Source organism: Scyliorhinus torazame, chromosome 12 (genome assembly GCF_047496885.1).
Source record: "Scyliorhinus torazame isolate Kashiwa2021f chromosome 12, sScyTor2.1, whole genome shotgun sequence".
In the NCBI taxonomy this organism is placed as follows: Eukaryota; Metazoa; Chordata; class Chondrichthyes; order Carcharhiniformes; family Scyliorhinidae; genus Scyliorhinus; species Scyliorhinus torazame.
The window spans coordinates 144,295,909-144,319,597 of record NC_092718.1 but is presented as its reverse complement, the minus strand read 5'-3'; the positions used below and the strand labels follow the sequence as shown (position 1 = coordinate 144,319,597).

General features: G+C 48.0%; 1 protein-coding gene across 2 annotated transcripts in view; it reads right to left on the bottom strand.

The window, feature by feature from the left end:
* Positions 1-23,461, bottom strand: part of LOC140386632 (protein phosphatase PTC7 homolog) — a 256,860-nt gene extending 233,399 nt beyond the window's left edge. Inside the window, exon 1 of one of the 2 annotated variants that reach the window (XM_072469126.1) lies at positions 23,176-23,461. In XM_072469126.1, coding sequence (XP_072325227.1) covers positions 23,176-23,386 — 211 coding nt within the window. In that variant the 5' untranslated portion in view covers positions 23,387-23,461. The remainder of the gene's footprint in view (positions 1-23,175) is intronic. The other variant, XM_072469127.1, reaches the window with a different exon arrangement.
* Between the last annotated feature and the right edge of the window lie 228 nt (positions 23,462-23,689).

Sequence of the window (23,689 nt, the reverse complement as noted above, 5' to 3'; positions counted from 1 at the left end):
CCAGTGCAAAATACCACACGGGGGGGGGGGGGGGGGGTGGGGGGGGCAGAAAATCCCACCCATAAAGCGTGGTTCAGATTTCCACTGTTCCATCCCAGGATTATTCGCAGTTAGAAATTGGGAAACATTGCATACACTATTCCCAAGAGAGCAGATAGATAACTCTGTAGATATATTCCCAGTCCTCTTCCCACACTGGCATTAAACAGCATCACCAAGGAGTTAATCGCCCATGCCCACAAACTGTAAGGAAGCTAGTGTTTTTTAAGATTAAAACGGGTCAGAAATGTGATGGAATTGGGCAGCACAATGGTGCAGTGGTTAGCACTGCTGCCTCACATGCAGAGGACCCGGGTTCGATCCCAGGTCACTGTCCTTGTGGAGTTTGCACATTCTCCCCATGTCTATGTGGTCCTGCCGCTGACTACAGGGTTTCCTCCATCAGGGAACATGTGGCAGAGGTTTGCCGTCCCACAACCCAAAGATGTGCATGTTAGGTGGATTGGCCACACTAAATTGTCCCTTGATTGGAAAATATTTTTTTTTTTTTTTAAAGAAATGCGATGGAATGCCACCACTTGCATGGATAGGTGCAACTCATCAATAAGCATGGCAAAACAGCCTGCTTGACCGGAAGAGGGGGGAGAAGAGGGGGAGGGGGAAGAGAGGGAGGGGGAGGTAGAGAGGGAGGGGGAGGTAGAGAGGGAGGGGGAGGTAGAGAGGGAGGGGGAGGTAGAGAGGGAGGGGGAGGTAGAGAGGGAGGGGGAGGTAGAGAGGGAGGGGGAGGTAGAGAGGGAGGGGGAGGTAGAGAGGGAGGGGGAGGTAGAGAGGGAGGGGGAGGTAGAGAGGGAGGGGGAGGTAGAGAGGGAGGGGGAGGTAGAGAGGGAGGGGGAGGTAGAGAGGGAGGGGGAGGTAGAGAGGGAGGGGGAGGTAGAGAGGGAGGGGGAGGTAGAGAGGGAGGGGGAGGTAGAGAGGGAGGGGGAGGTAGAGAGGGAGGGGGAGGTAGAGAGGGAGGGGGAGGTAGAGAGGGAGGGGGAGGTAGAGAGGGAGGGGGAGGTAGAGAGGGAGGGGGAGGTAGAGAGGGAGGGGGAGGTAGAGAGGGAGGGGGAGGTAGAGAGGGAGGGGGAGGTAGAGAGGGAGGGGGAGGTAGAGAGGGAGGGGGAGGTAGAGAGGGAGGGGGAGGTAGAGAGGGAGGGGGAGGTAGAGAGGGAGGGGGAGGTAGAGAGGGAGGGGGAGGTAGAGAGGGAGGGGGAGGTAGAGAGGGAGGGGGAGGGTAGAGAGGGAGGGGGAGGTAGAGAGGGAGGGGGAGGTAGAGAGGGAGGGGGAGGTAGAGAGGGAGGGGGAGGTAGAGAGGGAGGGGGAAGACAGGGAGGGGAAGAGAGGGGGGGGAAGAGAGGGAGGGGGAAGAGAGGGAGGGGGAAGAGAGGGAGGGGGAAGAGAGGGAGGGGGAAGAGAGGGAGGGGAAGAGAGGGAGGGGGAAGAGAGGGAGGGGGAAGAGAGGGAGGGGGAAGAGAGGGAGGGGGAAGAGAGGGAGGGGGAAGAGAGGGAGGGGGAAGAGAGGGAGGGGGAAGAGAGGGAGGGGGAAGAGAGGGAGGGGGAAGAGAGGGAGGGGGAAGAGAGGGAGGGGAAGAGAGGGAGGGGAAGAGAGGGAGGGGAAGAGAGGGAGGGGGAAGAGAGGGAGGGGGAAGAGAGGGAGGGGGAAGTGAGGGAGGGGGAAGAGAGGGAGGGGGAAGAGAGGGAGGGGGAAGAGAGGGAGGGGGAAGAGAGGGAGGGGGAAGAGAGGGAGGGGGAAGAGAGGGAGGGGGAAGAGAGGGAGGGGGAAGAGAGGGAGGGGGAAGAGAGGGAGGGGGAAGAGAGGGAGGGGGAAGAGTTGGAGGGGGAAGAGAGGGAGGGGGAAGAGAGGGAGGGGGGAAGAGAGGGAGGGGGGAAGAGAGGGAGGGGGGAAGAGAGGGAGGGGGGAAGAGAGGGAGGGGGGAAGAGAGGGAGGGGGGAAGAGAGGGAGGGGGGAAGAGAGGGGGGGGGAAGAGAGGGAGGGGGGGGAAGAGAGGGAGGGGGGGAAGAGAGGGAGGGGGGGAAGAGAGGGAGGGGGGGGAAGAGAGGGAGGGGGGGAAGAGAGGGAGGGGGGGAAGAGAGGGAGGGGGGGAAGAGAGGGAGGGGGGAAGAGAGGGAGGGGGGAAGAGAGGGAGGGGGAGGGAGAGAAGAGAGAGAGGGGGAAAGAGAGGGAGGGAGAGAAGGAGGGGGAGGGTCAGGGGAATGGGTGAGTGAGGAGAACCTCAACACCATGAGCTCATCGTATCTGAAGTAACCTTTTACCTGGGACCTTAACAACCTTTTGAAAATCAAATGCAAATAGGTTCCCCTTTATCCACCCTTGAATAACTGATACAATAGTCAAACAGAATTTCCTTTTCAGCAAAATATGTTGACTCTACCTGATTTTATTCACCCCGCCTGACATCAAGAAATGGCTGAAGGCACTGAATACTGCAAAGGCTATGGGCCCTGGCAATAATACTGAAGACTTGTGCTCCAGAATTGCACCCTTAGCCAAGTTGTTCCAGTACAACTACAACACTGGCAATGTGGAAAATTACCCAGGTGTGTCCTGTACACAAGAAACAGGACAAATCCAACCCAGCCAAGGGCATTACCATCGCTGAATCCCCCACTATCTACATCCTGGGGGTCACAATTGACCAGAAACTGAACTGGATAGCCACATCAATACTGTGGCTACCAGTTCGTAGGATTTCACAAGGGCATAGACAGGGAATCTTGCAGTGAGTAATCACTTTCTGACCCCCCAAAGTCTGTCCACTGCCGACAATGCACAAGTCAGGAGTATGTTGGAATATTCTCCACTTGCTTGGATGAGTGCAGCTCCAACAACACTCAATAAGCTTGACATCATCGAGGACAAAGCAACCCCGCGTGATTGACACCCCTTCCGGAGGTTGAGGGGTGACCTGATAAAAGTCCACAGAATTATGAGGGGCATGCACAAAGTGGATAGTCAGAAGCTTTTTCCCAGGATGGAAGAGTCCATTACTAGGAGACATAGCAGGAAGTCTTACAGCACCAGTTAAAGGTCCAGCAGGTTTGTTTCGAATCACTAGCTTTCGGAGCACTGCTCGAGGTAGGTTCCAGAAACATATATATATATATATATACATATATATATATAGACAAAGTCAAAGATGCAAGACTGAATGCAGTAAGTAAGATTTACAGGTCCAAACGGAGCAACTGGAGAGAGGGATAATCACAGGATAACGAGATGTGAACTGTCTCAAAAGCCAGGATAGATCGTAGGATTTCACAAGCCCAGGTCAGATCGTGGGGGGTGAGCGTAATGCGACATGAATCCAAGATCCCAGTTGAGGCCGTATTCATGTGTGCGGAACTTGGCTATACGTTTCTGCATTGTCGCGTGTCCTGAGAGCCGCCTTGGAGAACATTTACCCGACGATCAGAGGCTGAATGCCCTCGACTGCTGAAGTGTTCCCCGACTGCAAGGGAACATTCATGCCTGGCGATTGTCGCGTGATGTCCATTGTCGCAGCATCTGTATGGTCTCGCCAATGTACCACGCTTCAGAACATCCTTTCCTGCAGCGCATGAGGAGACAACGTTGGCCAAGTTGCACGAGTATGTACCATGTACCTGGTGGATGGTGTTCTCACGTGTAATGGTGGTACCCATGTCGATGTTCTGGCACGTTTTGCAGAGATTGCCATGACAGGGTTGTGTGGTGTTGTGGTCGCTGTTCTGAAGGCTGGGTAGTTTGCTGCAAACAATGGTTTGTTTGAGGTTGCAAGATTGTTTGAAGGCAAGTAGTGGGGGTCTGGGGATGACCGTGGCAAGATGTTCGTCTTCATTGATGACGTGTTGAAGGCTGCGAAGAAAATGTACTAGTTTCTCCGCTCCAGGGAAGTACTGGACGACGATAGGTACTCTGTTGGTTGTGTCCCATGTTTTTCTTCTGAGGAGGTCGGTGCGGTTTTGTTGTGGCGCGTTGGAACTGTCGCCCGTTCGTACAGCGTCTGTAGATGTCTGTTACACACCTCCTTGCCTGAGCAGATCCTGTGTATACGGAGGGCTGGTCCATAGGGGATGGCGTCTTTAATGGCTGTTCTGTGTTTCTGGATGAAGAACTTGTTGTCGAAGGTAAAGACATTGTGATCCAAACTGAAGCGAATGAGTTGCAGAATTGCATCTGGAGATTGGCAGTGACAACAGCCATGGGGACCAAATTCGCACCTCAACATGCCAACATCTTCATGCACAAGTCTGAACAAGACCTCCTCACCGCACAGGACCTTCAACCGATGTTATACACCAGATACATCGATGACATTTTTTTCCTTTGGACCCACGGCGAAGAATCACTGAAACGACTACACGATGACATCAATAAGTTCCATCCCACCATCAGACTCACCATGGACTACTCTCCAGAATCGGTTGCATTCTTGGACACACATATCCATCCAGGACGGTCACCTCAGCACTTTGCTTTACCGCAAGCCCACAGATAACCTCACGATGCTCCACTTCTCCAGCTTCCACCCAAAACACATTAAAGAGGCTATCCCTATGGACAAGCCCTCCGTATACACAGGATCTACTCAGGCAAGGAGGAGCGTAACAGACATCTACAGACGCCGAAAGACGCCCTCGTACGAAAGGGATGTGGCGCTCGACTCATCGATCGACAGTTCCAACGCGCCACAGCAAATCCGCACCAACCTCCTCAGAAGACAAATACAGGACACAACTGATAGAGTACCCTTAGTCGTCCAGTACTTCCCCGGAGCAGAGCAACAATGACATCTTCTTTGCAGCCTTCAACACGTCATCGATGAAGACGAACATCTTGTCACGGTCATCCCCACACCCCCACTACTTGCCGTTAAAGAAACGAGCAACCACAAACCATGGTTTGCAGCAAACTACCCAGCCATCAGAACAGCAACCTTGACACCACACAACCCTGCCATGGCAATCTCTGCAAGACGTGCCAGATCATCGACATAGTACCACCATTACACGCGAGAACACCACCCACCAGATACGTGGTACATATTCGGGCGACTCGGCCAACGTTGTCTACCTCATGCGCTGCAGGAAAGGATGTCCCGAAGCGGGGTACATTGGCGAGACCATGCAGACGCTGCGACACAGATGAACGGACATCGCGCGACAATCGCCAGGCAGGAATGTTCCCTTGCAGTCGGTTAACACTTCAGCAGTCAAGGGCATGCAGCCTCTGATCTTCAGGTAGGCATTTTCCAAGGCGGTCTTTAGGACGTGCAACAACGCAGAATCGCCGTGCAGAAACTTAAAGCCAAGTTCCGCACACATGGGTACGACCTCAACCGCGACCTTGGATTCATGTCGCATTACATTCACCCCCCACAATCTGGCCTGGGCTTGCAAAATCCTACCAACTGTCCTGGCTTGAGACAATTCACACGTCTTTAACCTGTGATTATCTCTCTCTCCAGGTGCTCCGTTTGGACCTGTAAAGATTTAATCACCTGCAAAGATTGCATTCAAAGTATCCTCTTGCATCTTTGACTTTGTCTATATATATATATATATATATATATATTTTATGTTTCTGGAAGCTACCTCTTCATTCACCCGAGGAAGGAGCAGTGTTGGTGATTCAAAACAAACCTGTTGGATTTTAACCTGGTGTTATAAGACTTCTCATTGTGCTCACCCCAGTCCCAACGCCGGCATCTCCACATCATAGGAGACTTAGGTTTAAGGCGTGAGAGGCAAAGTTTAGACGAGATGTGCGAGGGAAGTCTTTTTACACAGAGGGTGGTGGGTGCCTAGAACTCACTGACTCAGGAGGTGGTGGTGGAAGCAGGTACAAAAGTGACGTTTAAGGGGCATTTGACAAATACATGAATAGGATGGGAACAGCGGGATATGGACCCCAGAGCTGGAGAAGGTTTTAGGTTAGACAGGCAGACCCTGGAGGGCCTGTACCTGTGCTGTACTTCTTTTTGAGGGTCGATGGGCTGCACCCGATTTGCAGGAATCTGGAAAGGGCCAGTAGGAAACACAGTCAAAAACTGTCAGTGAATCACATTTGGCTCAGTTACCACAAACCAGTTGCCCTGGAAACAGATGAAGATGTGCTGACTCACTTCTCAACTATCAGCATCTTCACTCTTGCTAAAACAAGCAGGAACTACCACCTGCTGTGGCAGAGGATCAAGCCTGCAATGGATCAAGTTGTGGTCACAGGCTTTTCGACACAACAACAGCAGATCGGATCTGAATACCTCTGGAGGAAAAGGGGATCAGAATAAAGTTGATTTAATACTTCTCAACAGCAAATTACATTTGGATAGTACCTTTAACACAATAAAATGTTCCAATGCACAAAATTTGAAGCCAAGCCATATAAGAAAATATTAGGACAAGTAATAAAGAGCCAAGTTATAAGAAAGTTTAGACCAAACAAAGAACAAAGAAAAGTACAGCACAGGAACAGGCCCTTCGGCCCTCCAAGCCTGCACCGACCATGCTGCCTAACTAAAATCTCCTATACTTCCAGGGTCCGTATCCCTCTATTCCCATCCTATTCCTGTATTTGTCAAGATGTCCCTTAAACGTCACTAACGTCCCTGCTTCCAGTACCTCCTCCGGCATTGAGTTCCAGGCACCCACTACCCTCTGTGTAAAAAAACTTGCCTCGTACATCTCCTCTAAACCTTGCTCCTCGCATCTTAAACCTATGCCCCTTAGTAATTGACCCCTCCATCCTGGGAAAAAGTCTCTGACTATCCACTCTATTTATGCCCCTCATAATTTTGTAGACCTCTATCAGGTCACCCCTCAACCTCCGTCATTCCAGTGAGAACAAACCGAGTTTATCCAACCTCTCATCATAGCTAATGCCCTCCATACCAGGCAACATCCTGGTAAATCTCTTCTGCACCCTCTCTAAAGCCTCCACAATCTTCTGGTAGTGTGGCAACCAGAATTGAACACTATACTCCAAGTGTGGCCTAACTCAGATTCTATACAGCTGCAACATGACTTGCCAATTTTTATACTCAATGCCCCGGCCAATGAAGACATGCATGCCGTATGCCTTCTTGACTACCTTCTCCACCGGTGATGCCCCTATGGATCTGTACACCTAGATCTCTCTGACTGTGAATAATCTTGAGGGTTCTACCATTCACTGTATATTCCCTACCTGTATTAGACCTTCCAAAATGCATTACCTCACATTTGTCAGGGTTAAACTCCATCTGCCATCTCTCCACCCAAGTCTCCAAATGATCTAAATCCTGTTGTATCCTCTGACAGTCCTCATCACTATCCGCAATTCCATCAACCTTTGCGTAGTTTGCAAACTTGCCAATCAGACCAGTTACATTTTCCTCCAAATCATTTTTATATACAGCAACGGTCCCAGCACTGATCAGTGCGGAACATCACTTGTCACAGCTCTCGAATCAGAAAAGCACCCTTCCATTGCTACTCTCTGCCTTCTATGACCTAGCCAGTTCTGTATCCACCTTGCCAGCTCACCTCTGATCCCGTGTGACTTCACCTTTTGTACCAGTCGGCCATGAGGGACCTTGTCAAAGGCCTTACTGAAGTCCATATAGACAACATCTACTGCCCTACCTGCATCAATCATCTTTGTGACCTACTCGAAACACTCAATCAAGTTAGTGAGACACGACCTCCCCTTCACAAAACCGTGCTACCTCTCGCCAATACGTCCACTTGCTTCCAAATGGGAGTTGTTCCTGTTGCGAAGAATTATCTCCAGTAATGTCCCTACCACTGACGTAAGGCTCACCGGCCTGCGGTTCCCTGGATTATCCTTGCTACCCTTCTTAAACAAAGGAACAACATTGGCTATTCTCCAGTCCTCTGGGACATCACCTGAAGATAGTGAGGATCCAAAGATTTCTGTCAAGGCCTCAGCAATTTCCTCTCTTGCCTCTTTCAGTATTCTGGGGTAGATCCCATCAGGCCCTGGGGACTTATCCACCTTAATATTTTTCAAGACGCCCAGCACCTTGTCTTTTTGGATCTCAATGTGACCCAGGCTATCTACACACCCTTCTCCAGACTCAACATCCACCAATTCCTTCTCTTTAGTAAATACTGACGCAAAGTATTCATTTAGTACCTCACCCATTTCCTCTGGCTTCCCTTTAGGGAAGGAACTCCAGAAGTTAGGACCAAGGCATCTCAAGGATAAGTTGCCAATGGTGGACTGACTAAAACTGGGGAAGCAGAGAGATGTCAGAAGGTTATAGGGCTGGAGGAAGTTAAAGAGATGGGAAAGGACAAGGCCTTTATAAAAAGAATAACATTTCTAAAACTGAAATGTTACCAGACTGGTAGCCAGTGGTGGTGAAGAGAACTTAGCTCAAGTTAGGAACTTGCAGTGTTCTGGGGGGGGGGCGGGGGGGGAGATCCTGTTGTCATGGTCCATGTAGGTACCAACGGCATAGGTAGAACAAGGAAAGAGGTTCTACAATGGGAGTTTGAGGAGCCAGGCACTAAATCTAATAACAGAGCCTCCAAGGTTATAATCTCTAGATTATGCCTGAGCCACGTACAGATGGCGTAAGGTACATAAAATTAGAGATATGAATACGTGGCTCATAGGCTGGTGTGGGAGAAGTGGGTTTCAGTTCGTGCTGCACTGGCATCAGTACTGGGAAAGTGAGGACTGTACCGATGGGACGCCTTACATCTGAACTGTGCTGGGGCCAGTGTTCTTGCTAACCAAATATCTAGGGAAGTAGAGAAGGCTTTAAACTAAATAGAGGGGGGTTGGGGCTGGTTCTATAGAGGCAATATGTAGGCTTACAAAGCAAAAGGATATGACAGCAACACAAGGCAGATATTTAGGTGATGATACTCAGAGTGTGACAGGTGTACAAACATTAAAAAAACAAATAGGATCAAAAGGGGGGAAAATAATAACAAAGATAAATGAATAGCTCTTTACTTCAATACACGTAGCATTTGGCACAAAATAAATGAATTAACGGCACAAATTGAAGTTAATGGGTATGATCTTATAGCCATTACAGAGACGTGGTTACAAGGAGATCAAAACGGGGAACAGTATTCAGGGGTATGTGACTTTTCGTAAGGATAGGCTGGAAGGAAAGGGTGGTGGGGTAGCTTTGTTAGTACGAGATGGATTAAGTACAACAGCAAGAAATGATCTTGGATCGAAAGATGTAGAAACCATATGGGTGGAGGTAAGAAATAAAAAGGGGAAGGCGACATTGGTGAGAGTAGTCTACAGGTCCCCAAACAGTAGCTATACTGTGGAACAGAGAATAAATCGTAACATAATAAAGGCATGTTAAAAAAGGCAGTACTTTAATCATGGGTGGCTTTCATCTTCATGTAGATCAGAAAAATCAAATTGGCAGAGGAAGAATTCATGGTATATTTAGGACACCTTTCTAGAACAATATGTTGCGGATCCAACCAGGGGTCAGGCTATTTTGGATTTGGTAATGTGTAATGGGGTGGTAACGAGCAGGATAGATGAAGGGGAACCAGTAGATGGAATATACTTGGATTTCCAAAAAGGGTTCAATGAGATACCACACAAAAGGCTACTTAATAAGACAAGAGCCCATGGTGTTGGTAGTAGTATAGTAGCATGGATAGAGGGTTGGCGAACTGATAGTAGACAGAAAGTTGAAATAAGAGGGACATTTTCAGGATGGAAACTTGTAACTAGTGGAGTGTCACAGGGATTTGTGCTGGGCCACAATTATTCACAATATATATTACTGACTTGGATGTGGGAAGTGAATGTGCTATTGCCAAGTTTGCAGATGACACTAAAATAGGTGGGAAGACAAGTGGTGAGGATGACACAAAGCGTCTACAGCGGGATATCGAAGTTAGGGGAGTGGGAAAAAACCTGGCAGAAGGAATATAATGTAGGAAAATATGAAGTTATGCACTTTGGTATGAATAATAAAGGAGCTGAATATTATTTAAATGGAGAAAGACTGCAGAAAGCTGCAGCACAGAGGGATTTGGGGTTCCTTCTGCATAAATCAGAAAAAGCTAGCATGCAAATTCAGCAGCTAATTAGGAAGGCAAACAGAATGTTGACCTTTATTTCAAAGAGAATGGAGTATAAAAATAATACAAGGCGATAATCAGACCACATCTAGAATACTGTGAACAGTTTTGGTCCCCTTATATAAAGAATGATATACTGGCATTGGAGGCAGTCCAGAGAATGTTCACTGGGTTGATCCTGGGTATGGACAGATTTACTTATGAAGTTAATCATCTCAGTTCCAGGATATCACTGCAGATTTCCTCAGGATAGTGTCGTAGGCCCACCACCTTTAGCTGCTTCATCAATGACCTCCTTTCTGCGCTGCTGAACTTGCTTCATTATTATTGGCCGGCGAATGTGGACAAGGTGCGGCGGTGGCGGGAAGGAGAAGGAGTAGAGTGGGTTAGGATGGAAGAGGAATCTTGAAAGGGATCTAGTTTGAGGGCTATGGTGACGGCAGCGTTGCTTATGGCTCCGAGTAGATATTCGGGGAGCCGGGTGGTGCAGTCCATGGAATCAGTTGAGGAGGTATTTTAGGGTGGAAGGGATGTTGGTGCTAACACCGCTGTGCGAGAATCATGGGTTTGAGCCGGGGAGGATGGATAGTGTATACAGGAGGTGCAGGGGAGTGGGGTTGGTCAAGGTGAGGGATTTGTATTTGGAGGAAAGATTCGCTAGTCTGGAGGAGCTAGGGGAGAGGGTAGAGCTGCCAAGGGGGAGTGAGTTCAGGTATCTGCAGGTTAGGGACTTTACGCAAAAGGTCTGGAGGGGGTTCCCTAGGTTGCTGGGATATACCCTGCTGGAGTGACTGCTGCTTCGGGATGTGGAAGGGGAAGGAAGAAATGGGGATATATACAAGTGGATGGGGGAGCAGAGAGGCGAGTGGGTGGTGAAGATCAAGGAGAAATGGGAAACAGAGTTGGGAGTTGAGATCAATTGGGGACTGCGTAGGGTAAACGGGACCTCCTCCTCTTGTGCAAGGATGAGCCTGATACAGTTTAAGGTGGTGCACAGGGTGCATATGACTCAGGCGAGAATGAGTGGGGTCTTTCATGGGGTAGCAGATGAGTGTGAGAGGTGTGGGCGGGGCCAGCAAATCACACGCAACAATTGTGATGATTCTGGGCGGGAGTGTTCACGGTCTTATTCAGGGTAGTGGAGGAGGAGGTGGACCCGGACCCGTTAGTGGGGATATTTAGGGTTTCAGAGAAACCAGAGTTCACGGAGAGAAGGAAGGCTGATGTCATGGCCTTCACCTCTCTGATTGCACGGCGGCGAATTTTGCTGCAGTGGCGGTCGGCATTGCCACCGTGGGTAGCGGCTTGGTTAGGTAACCTATACAATTTCCTGCGGTTAGAGAAGATAAAGTATGAGTTAAGGGGCTCAGCAGGGGGGTTTGAGAAAAGGTGGGGGATGTTTGTAACCGTGTTTGGGGAGCTATTCATCACAGGGTGGTGGGGGTGAAAGGGGGAGGGAGGGTGAAAAAGGGGAAAAATCTGTACAGACTGTATAGTTGATTGTTGGGCAGTATATTTCCCACAGTGTTTATTTGCTGCAACCTGTTTTGATGTTTGTAGTAAAATACATTTTTTCAAAAAAATAAAATAAAATTACCTCCCTTCCATCATAAGGTCAGAAGTGGGGATGTTTACAGATTACTGCACAATGTTCAGTACCATTCACAACTCCTCAGATAATGAAGCAGACCATGTCCAAATGTAGCAAGACCTGGACAGATTTGGGCTGACAAGTGGGAAATTACATTCGCACCACACAAGTGCCAGGCAATGACCATCTCCTAGAAGAGAGGATCTAACCACCACCTCTTGACATGCAATGGCATTACCATCATTGAATCCCCCAGAATCAACATCCTGGGGGTTACCATTGATCAGAAACTGAACTGGACCAGCCATATTAATACTGTGGCGACCAGGTCAAAGGCTAAGAATCTTATGGCAAGTAACTCACTTCCTCATGTCCCAAAGCTGTCCACCATCTACAAGGCACAAGCCAAGGTTGTAATGGAATACTTTCCACTTGCATGGATGAGTGCAGCTCCAACAACATTCAAGAAGCTCAACCATCCAGGACAAAGCAGCCCACTTGATTGCTCCCCCTTCCACAAACATTCAAACCCTCCACCATCAACGAACAGTGGCAGCCATGTGTACCATCTACAAGATGCATTGCAGTAACTCGTCAAGGTTCCTTAGACAGCACCTACCAAACCCAAGATTGCTACCACCTAGAGGGACAAGGAACCCTACCACCTGGAGGTTCCTCTCGATATCATGAACCACCCTTACTTAGAAATATATCACCAGGGCAGCACGGTGGCACAGTGGTTAGCATTGCTGCCTACGGCGCTGAGGACCCGGGTTCGAATCCCGGCCCTGGGTCACTGTCCGTGTGGAGTTTGCACGTTCTCCCCGTGTCTGCGTGGGTTTCAACCCCACAACCCAAAGATTTGCAAGTTAGGTGGATTGGCCACGCTAAATTGCCCCTTAATTGGAAAAAATAATTGGGTATTCTAAATTTATTTTTTAAAAATATATCGCCGTTGCGTCAGTCACTGGGGCAAAGTCCTGGAACTCCCTCCCTAACAGTACTGTGGGCACATCTATATCTCAGGGACTGCAGCTGTTCAAGAACGCTATTCACTGCCACCTTCTGAATGGCAACTAAAGATGGACAATAAATGCTGGCCTAACCAGCGATGCCCACATCCCGTAAATGAATTTTTTAAAAAGTTAAGTAGTTTGGGATGTATTCATTGGAGTTTAGAAGAACGAATGAGAGGCGACCTTATTGAGACATTATAGAAACATGGATAAAATAGGAGCAGGAGGAGGCCATTCGGGCCTTCAAGCCCGTTCCACCATTTATTATGATTATGGCTGATCATCCAATTCAATGGCCTAATCCCGCTTTCCCCCATATCCTTTGATTCCCTTCCCCCTAAATGCTATATCTAACTGCTTCTTGAAACCATACAATGTTTAGGATTCAACTATTTTCTGTGGTAACGAATTCCACAGGCTCACCACTCTCTCAGTGAAGAAATGTCTCCTCATCTCTGTCCTAAATGGTCTACCCCGTATCCTCAGACTGTGCCCCCTGGTTCTGGATGCACCAACCATCGGAAACATTCTTCCTGCATCTATCCTGTCCAGCCCTGTTAGAATTTTGTAGCTTTCTATGAGATCCCCCCTCATTCTTCTCAACTTCAGTGAATACAATTCTAATCGATTCAATCTCTCCTCGTACGTCAGTCCTGCCATCCCAGGAATCAGTCTGGTAAACCTTCGCTGCACTCCCTCCCTCAGATAAGGAGACCAAAACTGTACACAATATTCCATGTGTGGCCTCACCAAGGCCCTGTATAATTGCAGCAACACATCCCTGCTCCTGTACTCGAATAGGATTCCCCATTTGGAAGAGTCTAGAACCAGAGAGCATTGATGCACAATCAATGACCACTAAAGAGAGGTTGTAGTCCAACTGAAGGCTTTAATAAGCTAGATGTTTCCCTCACCAGCTCAGGTACAGAAAGGCTGCTGGGGCGGCACGGGCTCTTATACCCCGCCTTGCAGGGCGTAGCTACCATACAGCTTGGCCAATAGGAAACGTGCAATATCTACCAATGGTGTTCCAGCATTACCAGGTACCGTAATACCTCTACACAGACTACCACAAGCATATTCAAAGACTAAGGGGTCACCCAGTTAAGGGAGGGATGAGGAGGAATTTTGTGAGGATAGTGAATCTGTGGAAATCTTTACCACAGAAAGATGTAGAGGCTGGGTCACTAAGTATGTTCAAGGCTGAGATAGATAGATTTTTAATCAGTGAGGGAATCAAGGGTTATGAGGATAAGATGAGAAAGTGAAGTTGAGGATTATATCAGACCAGCCATGATCTCATCGAATGGTGGAGCAGATTCGATACGCTGAATGGCCCATTTCTGCTCCTACGTCCGATGATCGGTCAGGTTACAATGTGCTCAAGACAATGAAAGGTGGAAGATGGAAGGCCAACCAGGAAAGCATTGATATAACAACCGACACTTAATATAAACATAAAAGTGATCACAAAATATATTGCAATTCGCAACTCATTCAATCACACATCATATTCCAGCATCTCACCATTGGATACTCAATTAAGATTAACTCAATAACTGAAGCCCTACTTTGGAATTTATCAAGTATCAGCCTTGGTCCAGTGGTAGCCTTGTCCACGTCAGAAGGCTGTAGGTTCAAGACCTAATCTATAGACTGGAGTTCATAACCTGAGCACTCAGGGTATGATGTGACTGGTCAACAGTGTTCAGTCCTGATGCACCACCATCCCCCCAGATCAATTAGGGGAAATGGTATCATAGTAGTATTAGTATTACAGGATTAGTAATCCAGAAGCCTCAACTAGTGCTCCAGCGACGCAAGTTCAAATTTCACAATGACCATTGGAACTTAAATTAAATCTGGAAAAGTCAGTCTTAGTAATGATGATCATGAAACCACAGATGGTTGTAAAATCCCAAATGGTTCACTTCTGACCTTTAGGGAAGGAAATCTACAGTACCTAACCAGCCTGACCTATATTTGGTTGACTATTAACTGCCGTCAGGACTGACCCAGAAAGCAAGTTGTGTCAAACCAGTACTGCACAGAAAACTCAAAAAAGAATAAAAGCGGACCAGCCAACCCCTGCTTCGCCCTACATGAACTCAGGCACCACAAATAACAGAAATAATCCTGCCCAATTAACCTTGCAAAGCCCTCTGTCATGTGAGAGCACTTTTAAGACATGGATGTTTAAGCAATGTACCTTTAAGAAAACAGTGATGTCAGAGAGTGGGTGGAGCTGGGCTTTAGATCAGCCATTTTTTGAAGTTTCAGTTTGAAAAAGCAGCTTGTGTGTGTCTGTGTGTTTCCAGAGAGCTGCAGTTTGGAGGAAAAGAGCTTGGGGAGTGTCTGTGTTCTGCAGTGAGCTGGATTTGCTGTGATGTCTGCCATGAAAGACTATCTCTGGATCATTTGGGTGATTTAAACACATAATAGTAAAGCCTTTAACCTGATGTGATTCTGTTTAAAGGTGTTAAGTCTCTTGGAAGTTTGAAGGAACATTTTGAGGAATTATTTACTGTTGCAATATTTTGTGAGTTATCTTTGAAGTAAGGGGTGTTAAGAGATCCAATGTTTATTTAAGATGTTAAGTTGAGTTCATGGAATAAACATTGTTTTGTGTTTAAAAACCTACGTGTCCAAAATTGTAATCCCACACCTAGGGAACAAGCCGTGTGCTAGGAAAAGCAACAAATACATTAAAAGGGGAGGTTGGTTGAACTTCATGATACATTTTGGGGTTCTGTAAACGTCACACCCATAACACCTCCTCACTAGCAATCATACCAAAACTGCAAGAGCTGTCAAGATGAATCAAGCAACAGCCTGAAATAATAATACACGAGAGACGGGTCCCAAACTGCTCCAGCGCTATCCCTGGATATGTCAGTCTCGAGAACAGGACAGACCCATCCAAAGTAGCAGCACAGTGGTTAAAAAAATCAGTGGACCTAGGAGTACTCAAGAGAGAACAACTACTTGACCTTGTCTCACTAATCTCCCAGCTGCTGTATATATCCTTGAAAGTCCTGGGAGGAATGACCAGCACATAGTCCTTGCGGTGATAAAGTTCTGTCCTCATATTAAGATTACTTTCCTTCATGTGACCAGGGTGAAACATTTGCACTGTTCTTCGGTCACAAGCTGAGTGGATGATCCATCTCCACCTTTCCCCCTTCTCCAGAGGTCCTCAACATACAGATGCCAGTCTTCGGCCAATTCAGTTCACTCCAAGCGACATCAAGAAACAGTTGCAGGTACTGGATCCTACAAGGCAATGGAACCTGACAATATTCTGGCCATGGCACTGAGGACTTGTGTGCCAGAATCTAGCCGCACGTCTAGCCAAGTTGTTCCAATTGAGCTGCGACACTGGTATTTATTCGACAAAATGGAAAATTGCCAAACCATTGTACCCATCCACAAACAGCAGGAAAAATCCAACTGTTTTTTTTAATACAAGTTTAGAGTACCCAATTATTTGTTTTTTCCAATTAAGGGGTCATTTAGCGTGGTCAATCCACCTACCCTACACATCTTTGGGTTGTGAAGGTGAAACCCACACAACACGGGGAGAATGTGCAAACTCCGCACAGACAGTGACCCAGAGCCAGGATCGAACCCGTGTCCTCAGTGCCGAAGGCTGCAGTGCTAACCACTGTGCCACGTGCCACCTTAAAATCCAACTCTGTAGTCGATAGAGCTACCAAGAGGCACTTACGTATCAAGCATACGTTTATGGTCTGCAAGGGCCACACAGCTTCTGACCTCATTAACACTTTGGTACAAACATGGTTAAAAGAGCTTAATCCCAGAGCTGAGCTAAGAGTGACTGCCCTTGACATCAAAGCAACATTTGACCGAGTACGGCATCAAGGAGCTCGAGCAAAATTGAAGTCAAGAGGAATCAGAGGGAAAAAACTCAACAAGTTGACGGAATCATACCTAGCACACAGCAAGTTGGCTGTGGTTGTTGCAGGCCAATCATTCCACCCCAGGGCATGGTCACACGGGTTCATCGGGGCATTGTAAACCATCTTTAGCAGCTTCATCAATGACCTTCCCTCCATCATAAGGTCAGAAAGGGGAATTTTGCACTTGGTTGCTCAATGTTCAGTGCCACTCACGGCCCCTCACATGCTGAAACAGTCCCTGCCCTAATGCAGCAAAACTTAGACAACATTCAGGCGTCAGCTGAGAAGAGGCAAATAACATTTGCGCCACTCTAGTGCCAGGCAATGACCATCTCCAAAAAGTTAGAATCTAGCACTTGATATTGATCAGCATGGCATTTGCTGAATCTTACACCATCAAGATCCTGGGGGTTACCAATGATCAGAAACTGTACTTATGGTCCTGTGGACTAGCCATATACATGCAAAAGCAGGTGAGAGCCAGGGGGTTTATGGCAAGTATTTCACCACCTCCTGACTCCCCAAAGCCTGTCCACCATCTACAAGACACAAGTCAGGTGTGAGATGCAATACTCTCCACTTGCCTGGATGAATGCAGCTCCAATAACACTCACAAAGCTAAACACCATCCAGGACAAAGCAGCTCGCTTGATTGGCACCCCATCCACCAGCATAAATATTCACTTCCTCCACCATCGACTAACAGTGGCAGTAGTGCACACCATCTACAAGATGCACTGCAACAACTCACCAAAGCCCCTTCAGCAGCACCTTCCAAACCAGTGACCTCTGCTATCTAGGACAAGGGCACCAGGCACATGGGAACACCACCACCTGCACGTTCCTCTCCAAGTCCTCCTGGCCTCAGACTACAAGTTGAAATACCCTTACCCAAAATGCTTGGGTGCGAGTGTGCATCGGATGTCGGAATTTTTCGAATTTCAGAATATACTGAGCAGCTGCAGCGCACATTGGGAACTGCACATGTGTTGCGCTTTGGGAACTACCCATGTGCGGGACATTGGGAACTATGCATATACGGTGTGCGTTGGGAACTGTGCATGCACGTGTGCTGCGTGCTCAACAAAAAGGTGCAGATTTTGGAATTTTGGGGATTTCGTATAAGGAATGCTCAACCTGTACATCATTTTGCCTCCACTGTCACTGGGTCAAAAATGCAAAACTTCCTTCCTAACAGCACTGTGGGTGTATCTACACCACATGGATTGCAGTGATTCAAGGTGGTAGATCATCATCACCTTCTTAAAGACAATTAGGGATAAGTAATAAATGCTGGCCTAGCCAGCAATGCTCACATCCCACTAACAAATACAACCAACCATTTGAAAGGCAAAGTCAGCAAACCTGAGCAAATCATTTTCAAATGAAGACATACTTTCTTTATAAAAGCTATTTTGGATTAGGTTTGACATTAGATGCACGAATAGACCATTGAAAAATAAATTCTAACTGTGTCTTTATTTTGCTGATCACCTTCAACTTAAGTAACGTACATGCCTGCTCCAGGCAAGTCCTATCCCGAACCCACGGTTTCAGTCCACGATCAGACTTGTCTCAGTGAATAAGCGGACTTATTTTGTGACAGCACCCTCCTAAGTGTCGATGGGGCACATGCAAGAACTGCCAACCAAATGCAGCCTTCAGCAGACTTTGAACATTAGGCTGAGAACAAAGAGGAAAAAGTCTGTCTACCAAACTCTGTAGAGTAATACTCGTGAGAAGTGGACTGCATACCAGTGTCATGTCAAGAAACTCAACCACTTTCACTTAACTTTTATATTTGCAAGTTTCTGAAGATCAGATGACAGGAAAACATACCAGATGCAGAGGTGCTCACCCAAGCTGGCAACAAAGCATCCACACCATATTGAGACAATCATAACTGAGTTTGGAAGGTCAGGTAGCCAGAATGCTTGACACTCACTTTACAAAACACTCCAAGAAGACACTGAAGTTTTCGATATCGTCTTTGATCTGGGGCAAAGCTTGCCCCAGAATTGCTGCGCCTGACACAACCAGACAATGTTCCGGACTCCTTCAAAGGCAAACGCATAACAGAAGCAGAGAGAAAATGCAAGCAAATCCTGATCCAGAAACTTGTACAAATCTCATTGTCTGTACTATCCTGGCATATTTGCAGCAAAACCTTCCGGGCAAGAACAGCCTTAGCAGTCACCTGTGTACCCACCGAAACCCCACCAAATTACCCAGATGATGTTCCCAATGGTGGGTGTGTCCAGAACCACAGCTCACAGTCTGAGGATATGGGCCAGACCATTTAGGACAGAGATGAGGAGAAATTTCTTCACCCAGAGCATGGTCGGCCTGTTGGATTTGTTACCGCAGGAAGTAGTTGAGGCCAAAACATTGCATGTTTTCAAGAAGCAGTTAGATATAGCACTTATGGCAAAGGGGATCAAAGGATATGGGGGGCAAGCGGGATTAGGCTATGGAGTTGGATGATCAACCATAATCATAAGGAATGGCGGAGCATGTTCGAAGGGCCAATTGGCCACCTCCTGCTCCTATTGTCTATGTTTCTATGATGAACAGGCCTCGTCAAAAAGAAAAAGGAGGCATTTGTCAGGGCTAAAAGGCTGGGAACAGACGAAGCGTGTGTGGCATATAAGGAAAGTAGGAAGGAACTTAAGCAAGGAGTCAGGAGGGCTAGAAGGGGTCACGAAAAGTCATTGGCAAATAGGGTTAAGGAAAATCCCAAGGCTTTTTACACGTACATAAAAAGCAAGAGGGTAGCCAGGGAAAGGGTTGGCCCACTGAAGGATAGGCAAGGGAATCTATGTGTGGAGCCAGAGGAATTGGGCGAGGTACTAAATGAATACTTTGCATCAGTATTCACCAAAGAGAAGGAATTGGTAGATGTTGAGTCTGGAGAAGGGGGTGTAGATAGCCTGGGTCACATTGTGATCCAAAAAGACGAGGTGTTGGGTGTCTTAAAAAATATTACGGTAGATAAGTCCCCAGGGCCTGATGGGATCTACCCCAGAATACTGAAGGAGGCTGGAGAGGAAATTGCTGAGGCCTTGACAGAAACCTTTGGATCCTCGCTGTCTTCAGGGGATGTCCCGGAGGACTGGAGAATAGCCAATGTTGTTCCTCTGTTTAAGAAGGGTAGCAAGGATAATCCCGGGAACTACAGGCCGGTGAGCCTTACTTCAGTGGTAGGGAAATTACTGGAGAGAATTCTTCGAGACAGGATCTACTCCCATTTGGAAGCAAATGGACGTATTAGTGAGAGGCAGCACGGTTTTGTGAAGGGGAGGTCGTGTCTCACTAACTTGATAAGAGTTTTTCGAGGAGGTCACTAAGATGATTGATGCAGGTAGGGCAGTAGATGTTGTCTATATGGACTTCAGTAAGGCCTTTGACAAGGTCCCTCATGGTAGACTAGTACAAAAGGTGAAGTCACACGGGATCAGGGGTGAGCTGGCAAGGTGGATACAGAACTGGCTAGGCCATAGAAGGCAGAGAGTAGCAATGGAAGGATGCTTTTCTAATTGGAGGGCTGTGACCAGTGGTGTTCCACAGGGATCAGTGCTGGGACCTTTGCTCTTTGTAGTATATATAAATGATTTGGAGGAAAATGTAACTGGTCTGATTAGTAAGTTTGCAGACGACACAAAGGTTGGTGGAATTGCGGATAGCGATGAGGACTGTCTGAGGATACAGCAGGATTTAGATTGTCTGGAGACTTGGGCGGAGAGATGGCAGATGGAGTTTAATCCGGACAAATGTGAGGTAATGCATTTTGGAAGGTCTAATGCAGGTAGGGAATATACAGTGAATGGTAGAACCCTCAAGAGTATTGAAAGTCAAAGAGATCTAGGAGTACAGGTCCACAGGTCATTGAAAGGGGCAACACAGGTGGAGAAGGTAGTCAAGAAGGCATACGGCATGCTTGCCTTCATTGGCCGGGGCATTGAGTATAAGAATTGGCAAGTCATGTTGCAGCTGTATAGAACCTCAGTTAGGCCACACTTGGAGTATAGTGTTCAATTCTGGTCGCCACACTACCAGAAGGATGTGGAGGCTTTAGAGAGGGTGCAGAAGAGATTTACCAGAATGTTGCCTGGTATGGAGGGCATTAGCTATGATGAGAGGTTGGATAAACTCGGTTTGTTCTCACTGGAATGACGGAGGTTGAGGGGTGACCTGATAGAGGTCTACAAAATTATGAGGGGCATAAATAGAGTGGATAGTCAGAGACTTTTTCCCAGGATGGAGGGGTCAATTACTAAGGGGCATAGGTTTAAGGTGAGAGGGGCAAGGTTTAGAGTAGATGTACGAGGCAAGTTTTTTACGCAGAGGGTAGTGGGTGCCTGGAACTCGCTACCGGAGGAGGTAGTGGAAGCAGGGACGATAGGGACATTTAAGGGGCATCTTGACAAATATATGAATAGGATGGGAATAGAAGGATACGGACCCAGGAAGTGTAGAAGATTGTAGTTTAGTCGGGCAGCATGGTCGGCACGGGCTTGGAGGGCCGAAGGGCCTGTTCCTGTGCTGTACATTTCTTTGTTCTTTGTTTGCCTCAAAGGATGGACGAGTAAATAATAACTTGAACTTATGACCTTAATTATTGATACAACAATTCATTTATCCAAATTTAACTTTTACCAAAATTCATAATTTTTTTAAGCACTTTATCAGATCTTCTATTAATCCTTGCTCCAATTAAGAGATCCTTAGTCTTCCCAAACCTAAAGTGATAGATGCCAACACTAAGTGCCTGAAACAGGACAGATTTTCAGCACCAATATCCTTCGCTGTGAATACAACATTTCTGAAAATGGGCAGTCAGTTTCATGTGTCAAGATAAAAGAATGGGTCCATTGAATGTGGAAATGTGCTGGTCCTTGGGATAGGTCACAGCGGAAGTAATGTGGCTAGAGTTGGTTTGAATTCCACTGGAAATGGAATCTCATAGGAGAGTTGCAATGCATCACTGCAAAACTGGAACATGAGCTAGACACAGCTGCTCAGCAAACTCTGCTGTGTTTCCCAATACATGCTCATGTTTCTAATGCTCAACCTACACCAGGAGTACTCGACAGATTTTACATTGTATTGAATTATATTGAAATTCATAGCAGATCAAGGCTACAGCAGCAGATCACTGATCATATAATTTACAGTGCAGAAGGAGGCCATTTGGCCCATTGAGTTTGCACCACCCTTGGAAAGAGCACACTAATTAAGCCTATACCTCCATCCTATCCCTCGTAACCCAGTATCCCCACATAACCTCTTTGGACTCTAAGGGCAATTTAGTATGGCCAATCCACCTAACCTGCACATCTTTGGACTGTGGGAGGAAACCGGAGCATCTGGAGGAAACCCACGCAGACATGGGGAGAAAGTGCAAACTCCACACAGTCACCCAAGCCGGGAATCAAACCCGGGACCCGTGAAGTAACAGTGCTAACCACTGTGCTACTATGCCGCCCTGTTATTGTTGTTCTGTTACTGTCATGTTATTCTTCCATCCTTGGTTCCATTGGTAACTAACACCTTCGTCTCTGAAGCAGAACACAGTGCAGTACCGCAATGCGGGAGTGCTGTCCTGTTAAAAGTTGCTGCCTTCCAGATCAGACATGACGGCATATGGGCTTTCTGTTTTAACAGATGGAATGTAAAAGATGACTTGACACCATTTCAACTAAGAACCCGATTCTCCCCGGCCTCCTGGCCAATAATTATCTTTCAATGAAAAGTAGGAAAGCAGATTCTGGATATTTCAAATAAGGTCGGCTCAACAATTTTTTTTAATACAACAGAATATCACAATGTACTCACCTTCACTCACCTAATCATTAGAATAATCCATAAACTATGCAGACAGTTCCAACTGACCAGACAACTGCACTGAGTTACCCAGGTTGCCCGAGCATTACAAGCCTACCAAGTCATGAAGATGAAAGGAGAGATGATCACAGCATCCCATGTGGGGGCAAGAGGGGGCCAGGGTATGTGGGGGCATGAGGGGGCCATGGGCATGTGGGGGGCAGGGTACATGGGGGCCATGGGCATGAGGGCACCATGGTCATTTTTGGGCATGAGGGGACCATGTGCATGTGGGGGCATGAGGGACCAGGGTATGTGGGGGTCATGGGCATGAGGGGGCATGAGGGGCCAGGGTATGTGGGGGTCATGGGCATGAGGGGGCCATGGGCATGTGGGGGCCATGGGCATGTGGGGGCCATGGGCATGTGGGGGCCATGGGCATGTGGGGGCCATGGGCATGTGGGGGCCAGGGTATGTGGGGGCCATGGGCATGAGGGGGCCAGGGTATGAGGGGGCCATGGGCATGTGGGGGCATGAGGGGGCCAGGGTATGAGGGGGCCAGGGTATGAGGGGGCCATGGGCATGTGGGGGCCAGGGGCACGAGGGCGCCATGGGCATGAGGGGACCATGGTCAATTTTGGGCGTGAGGTGAAGGGGTGTGAGGGGGTTTCCTGGGAGATCGCCTGTCGAGTTGCCCATCCCTGACCCTTACCGAGCACATCGGCCAGCCGGTGAGTGGCCACGAAGCAAGCGTCGTCCCCGTAGCCGCTGCCCTTGGCGCGGGTTCCGCTGCCCTTGCGGAGATCCTTGCCGAAGCCGAAGCTGGCGGTGATGAGCCGATATTCCCGCCTTTCCGATTGCCTGACGCTGCCTCCCAAAAAAGCCCGTGCCACCAGCCGGCCATAGGCCACCATGAACTGCATGGTCAGGGGCAAGCAACTGACCAAGCCGGTAGTCAGACTCCGGACAGTGCGGACATTCTGCCAAGGGGGTGGAGCGCTCACATGCCAGCCCCGCCTACCGCCGCTCCGAGCGACAGGGCCTGCAGCCATTCAGGACCGACGTCAGAAGTTTACCGACCATTCCGCGCTACGGGAAGGCGGGACTCCCGGCGCTGATTCACAATGGGGCCTGTGACTGACAGCGCTACCAGCCAATCAGACCGCGGAATGAGGGCCTCTGCTAGCAAATCAGAACACAGGTGAGTGCAGTTATTGGCCAACAAG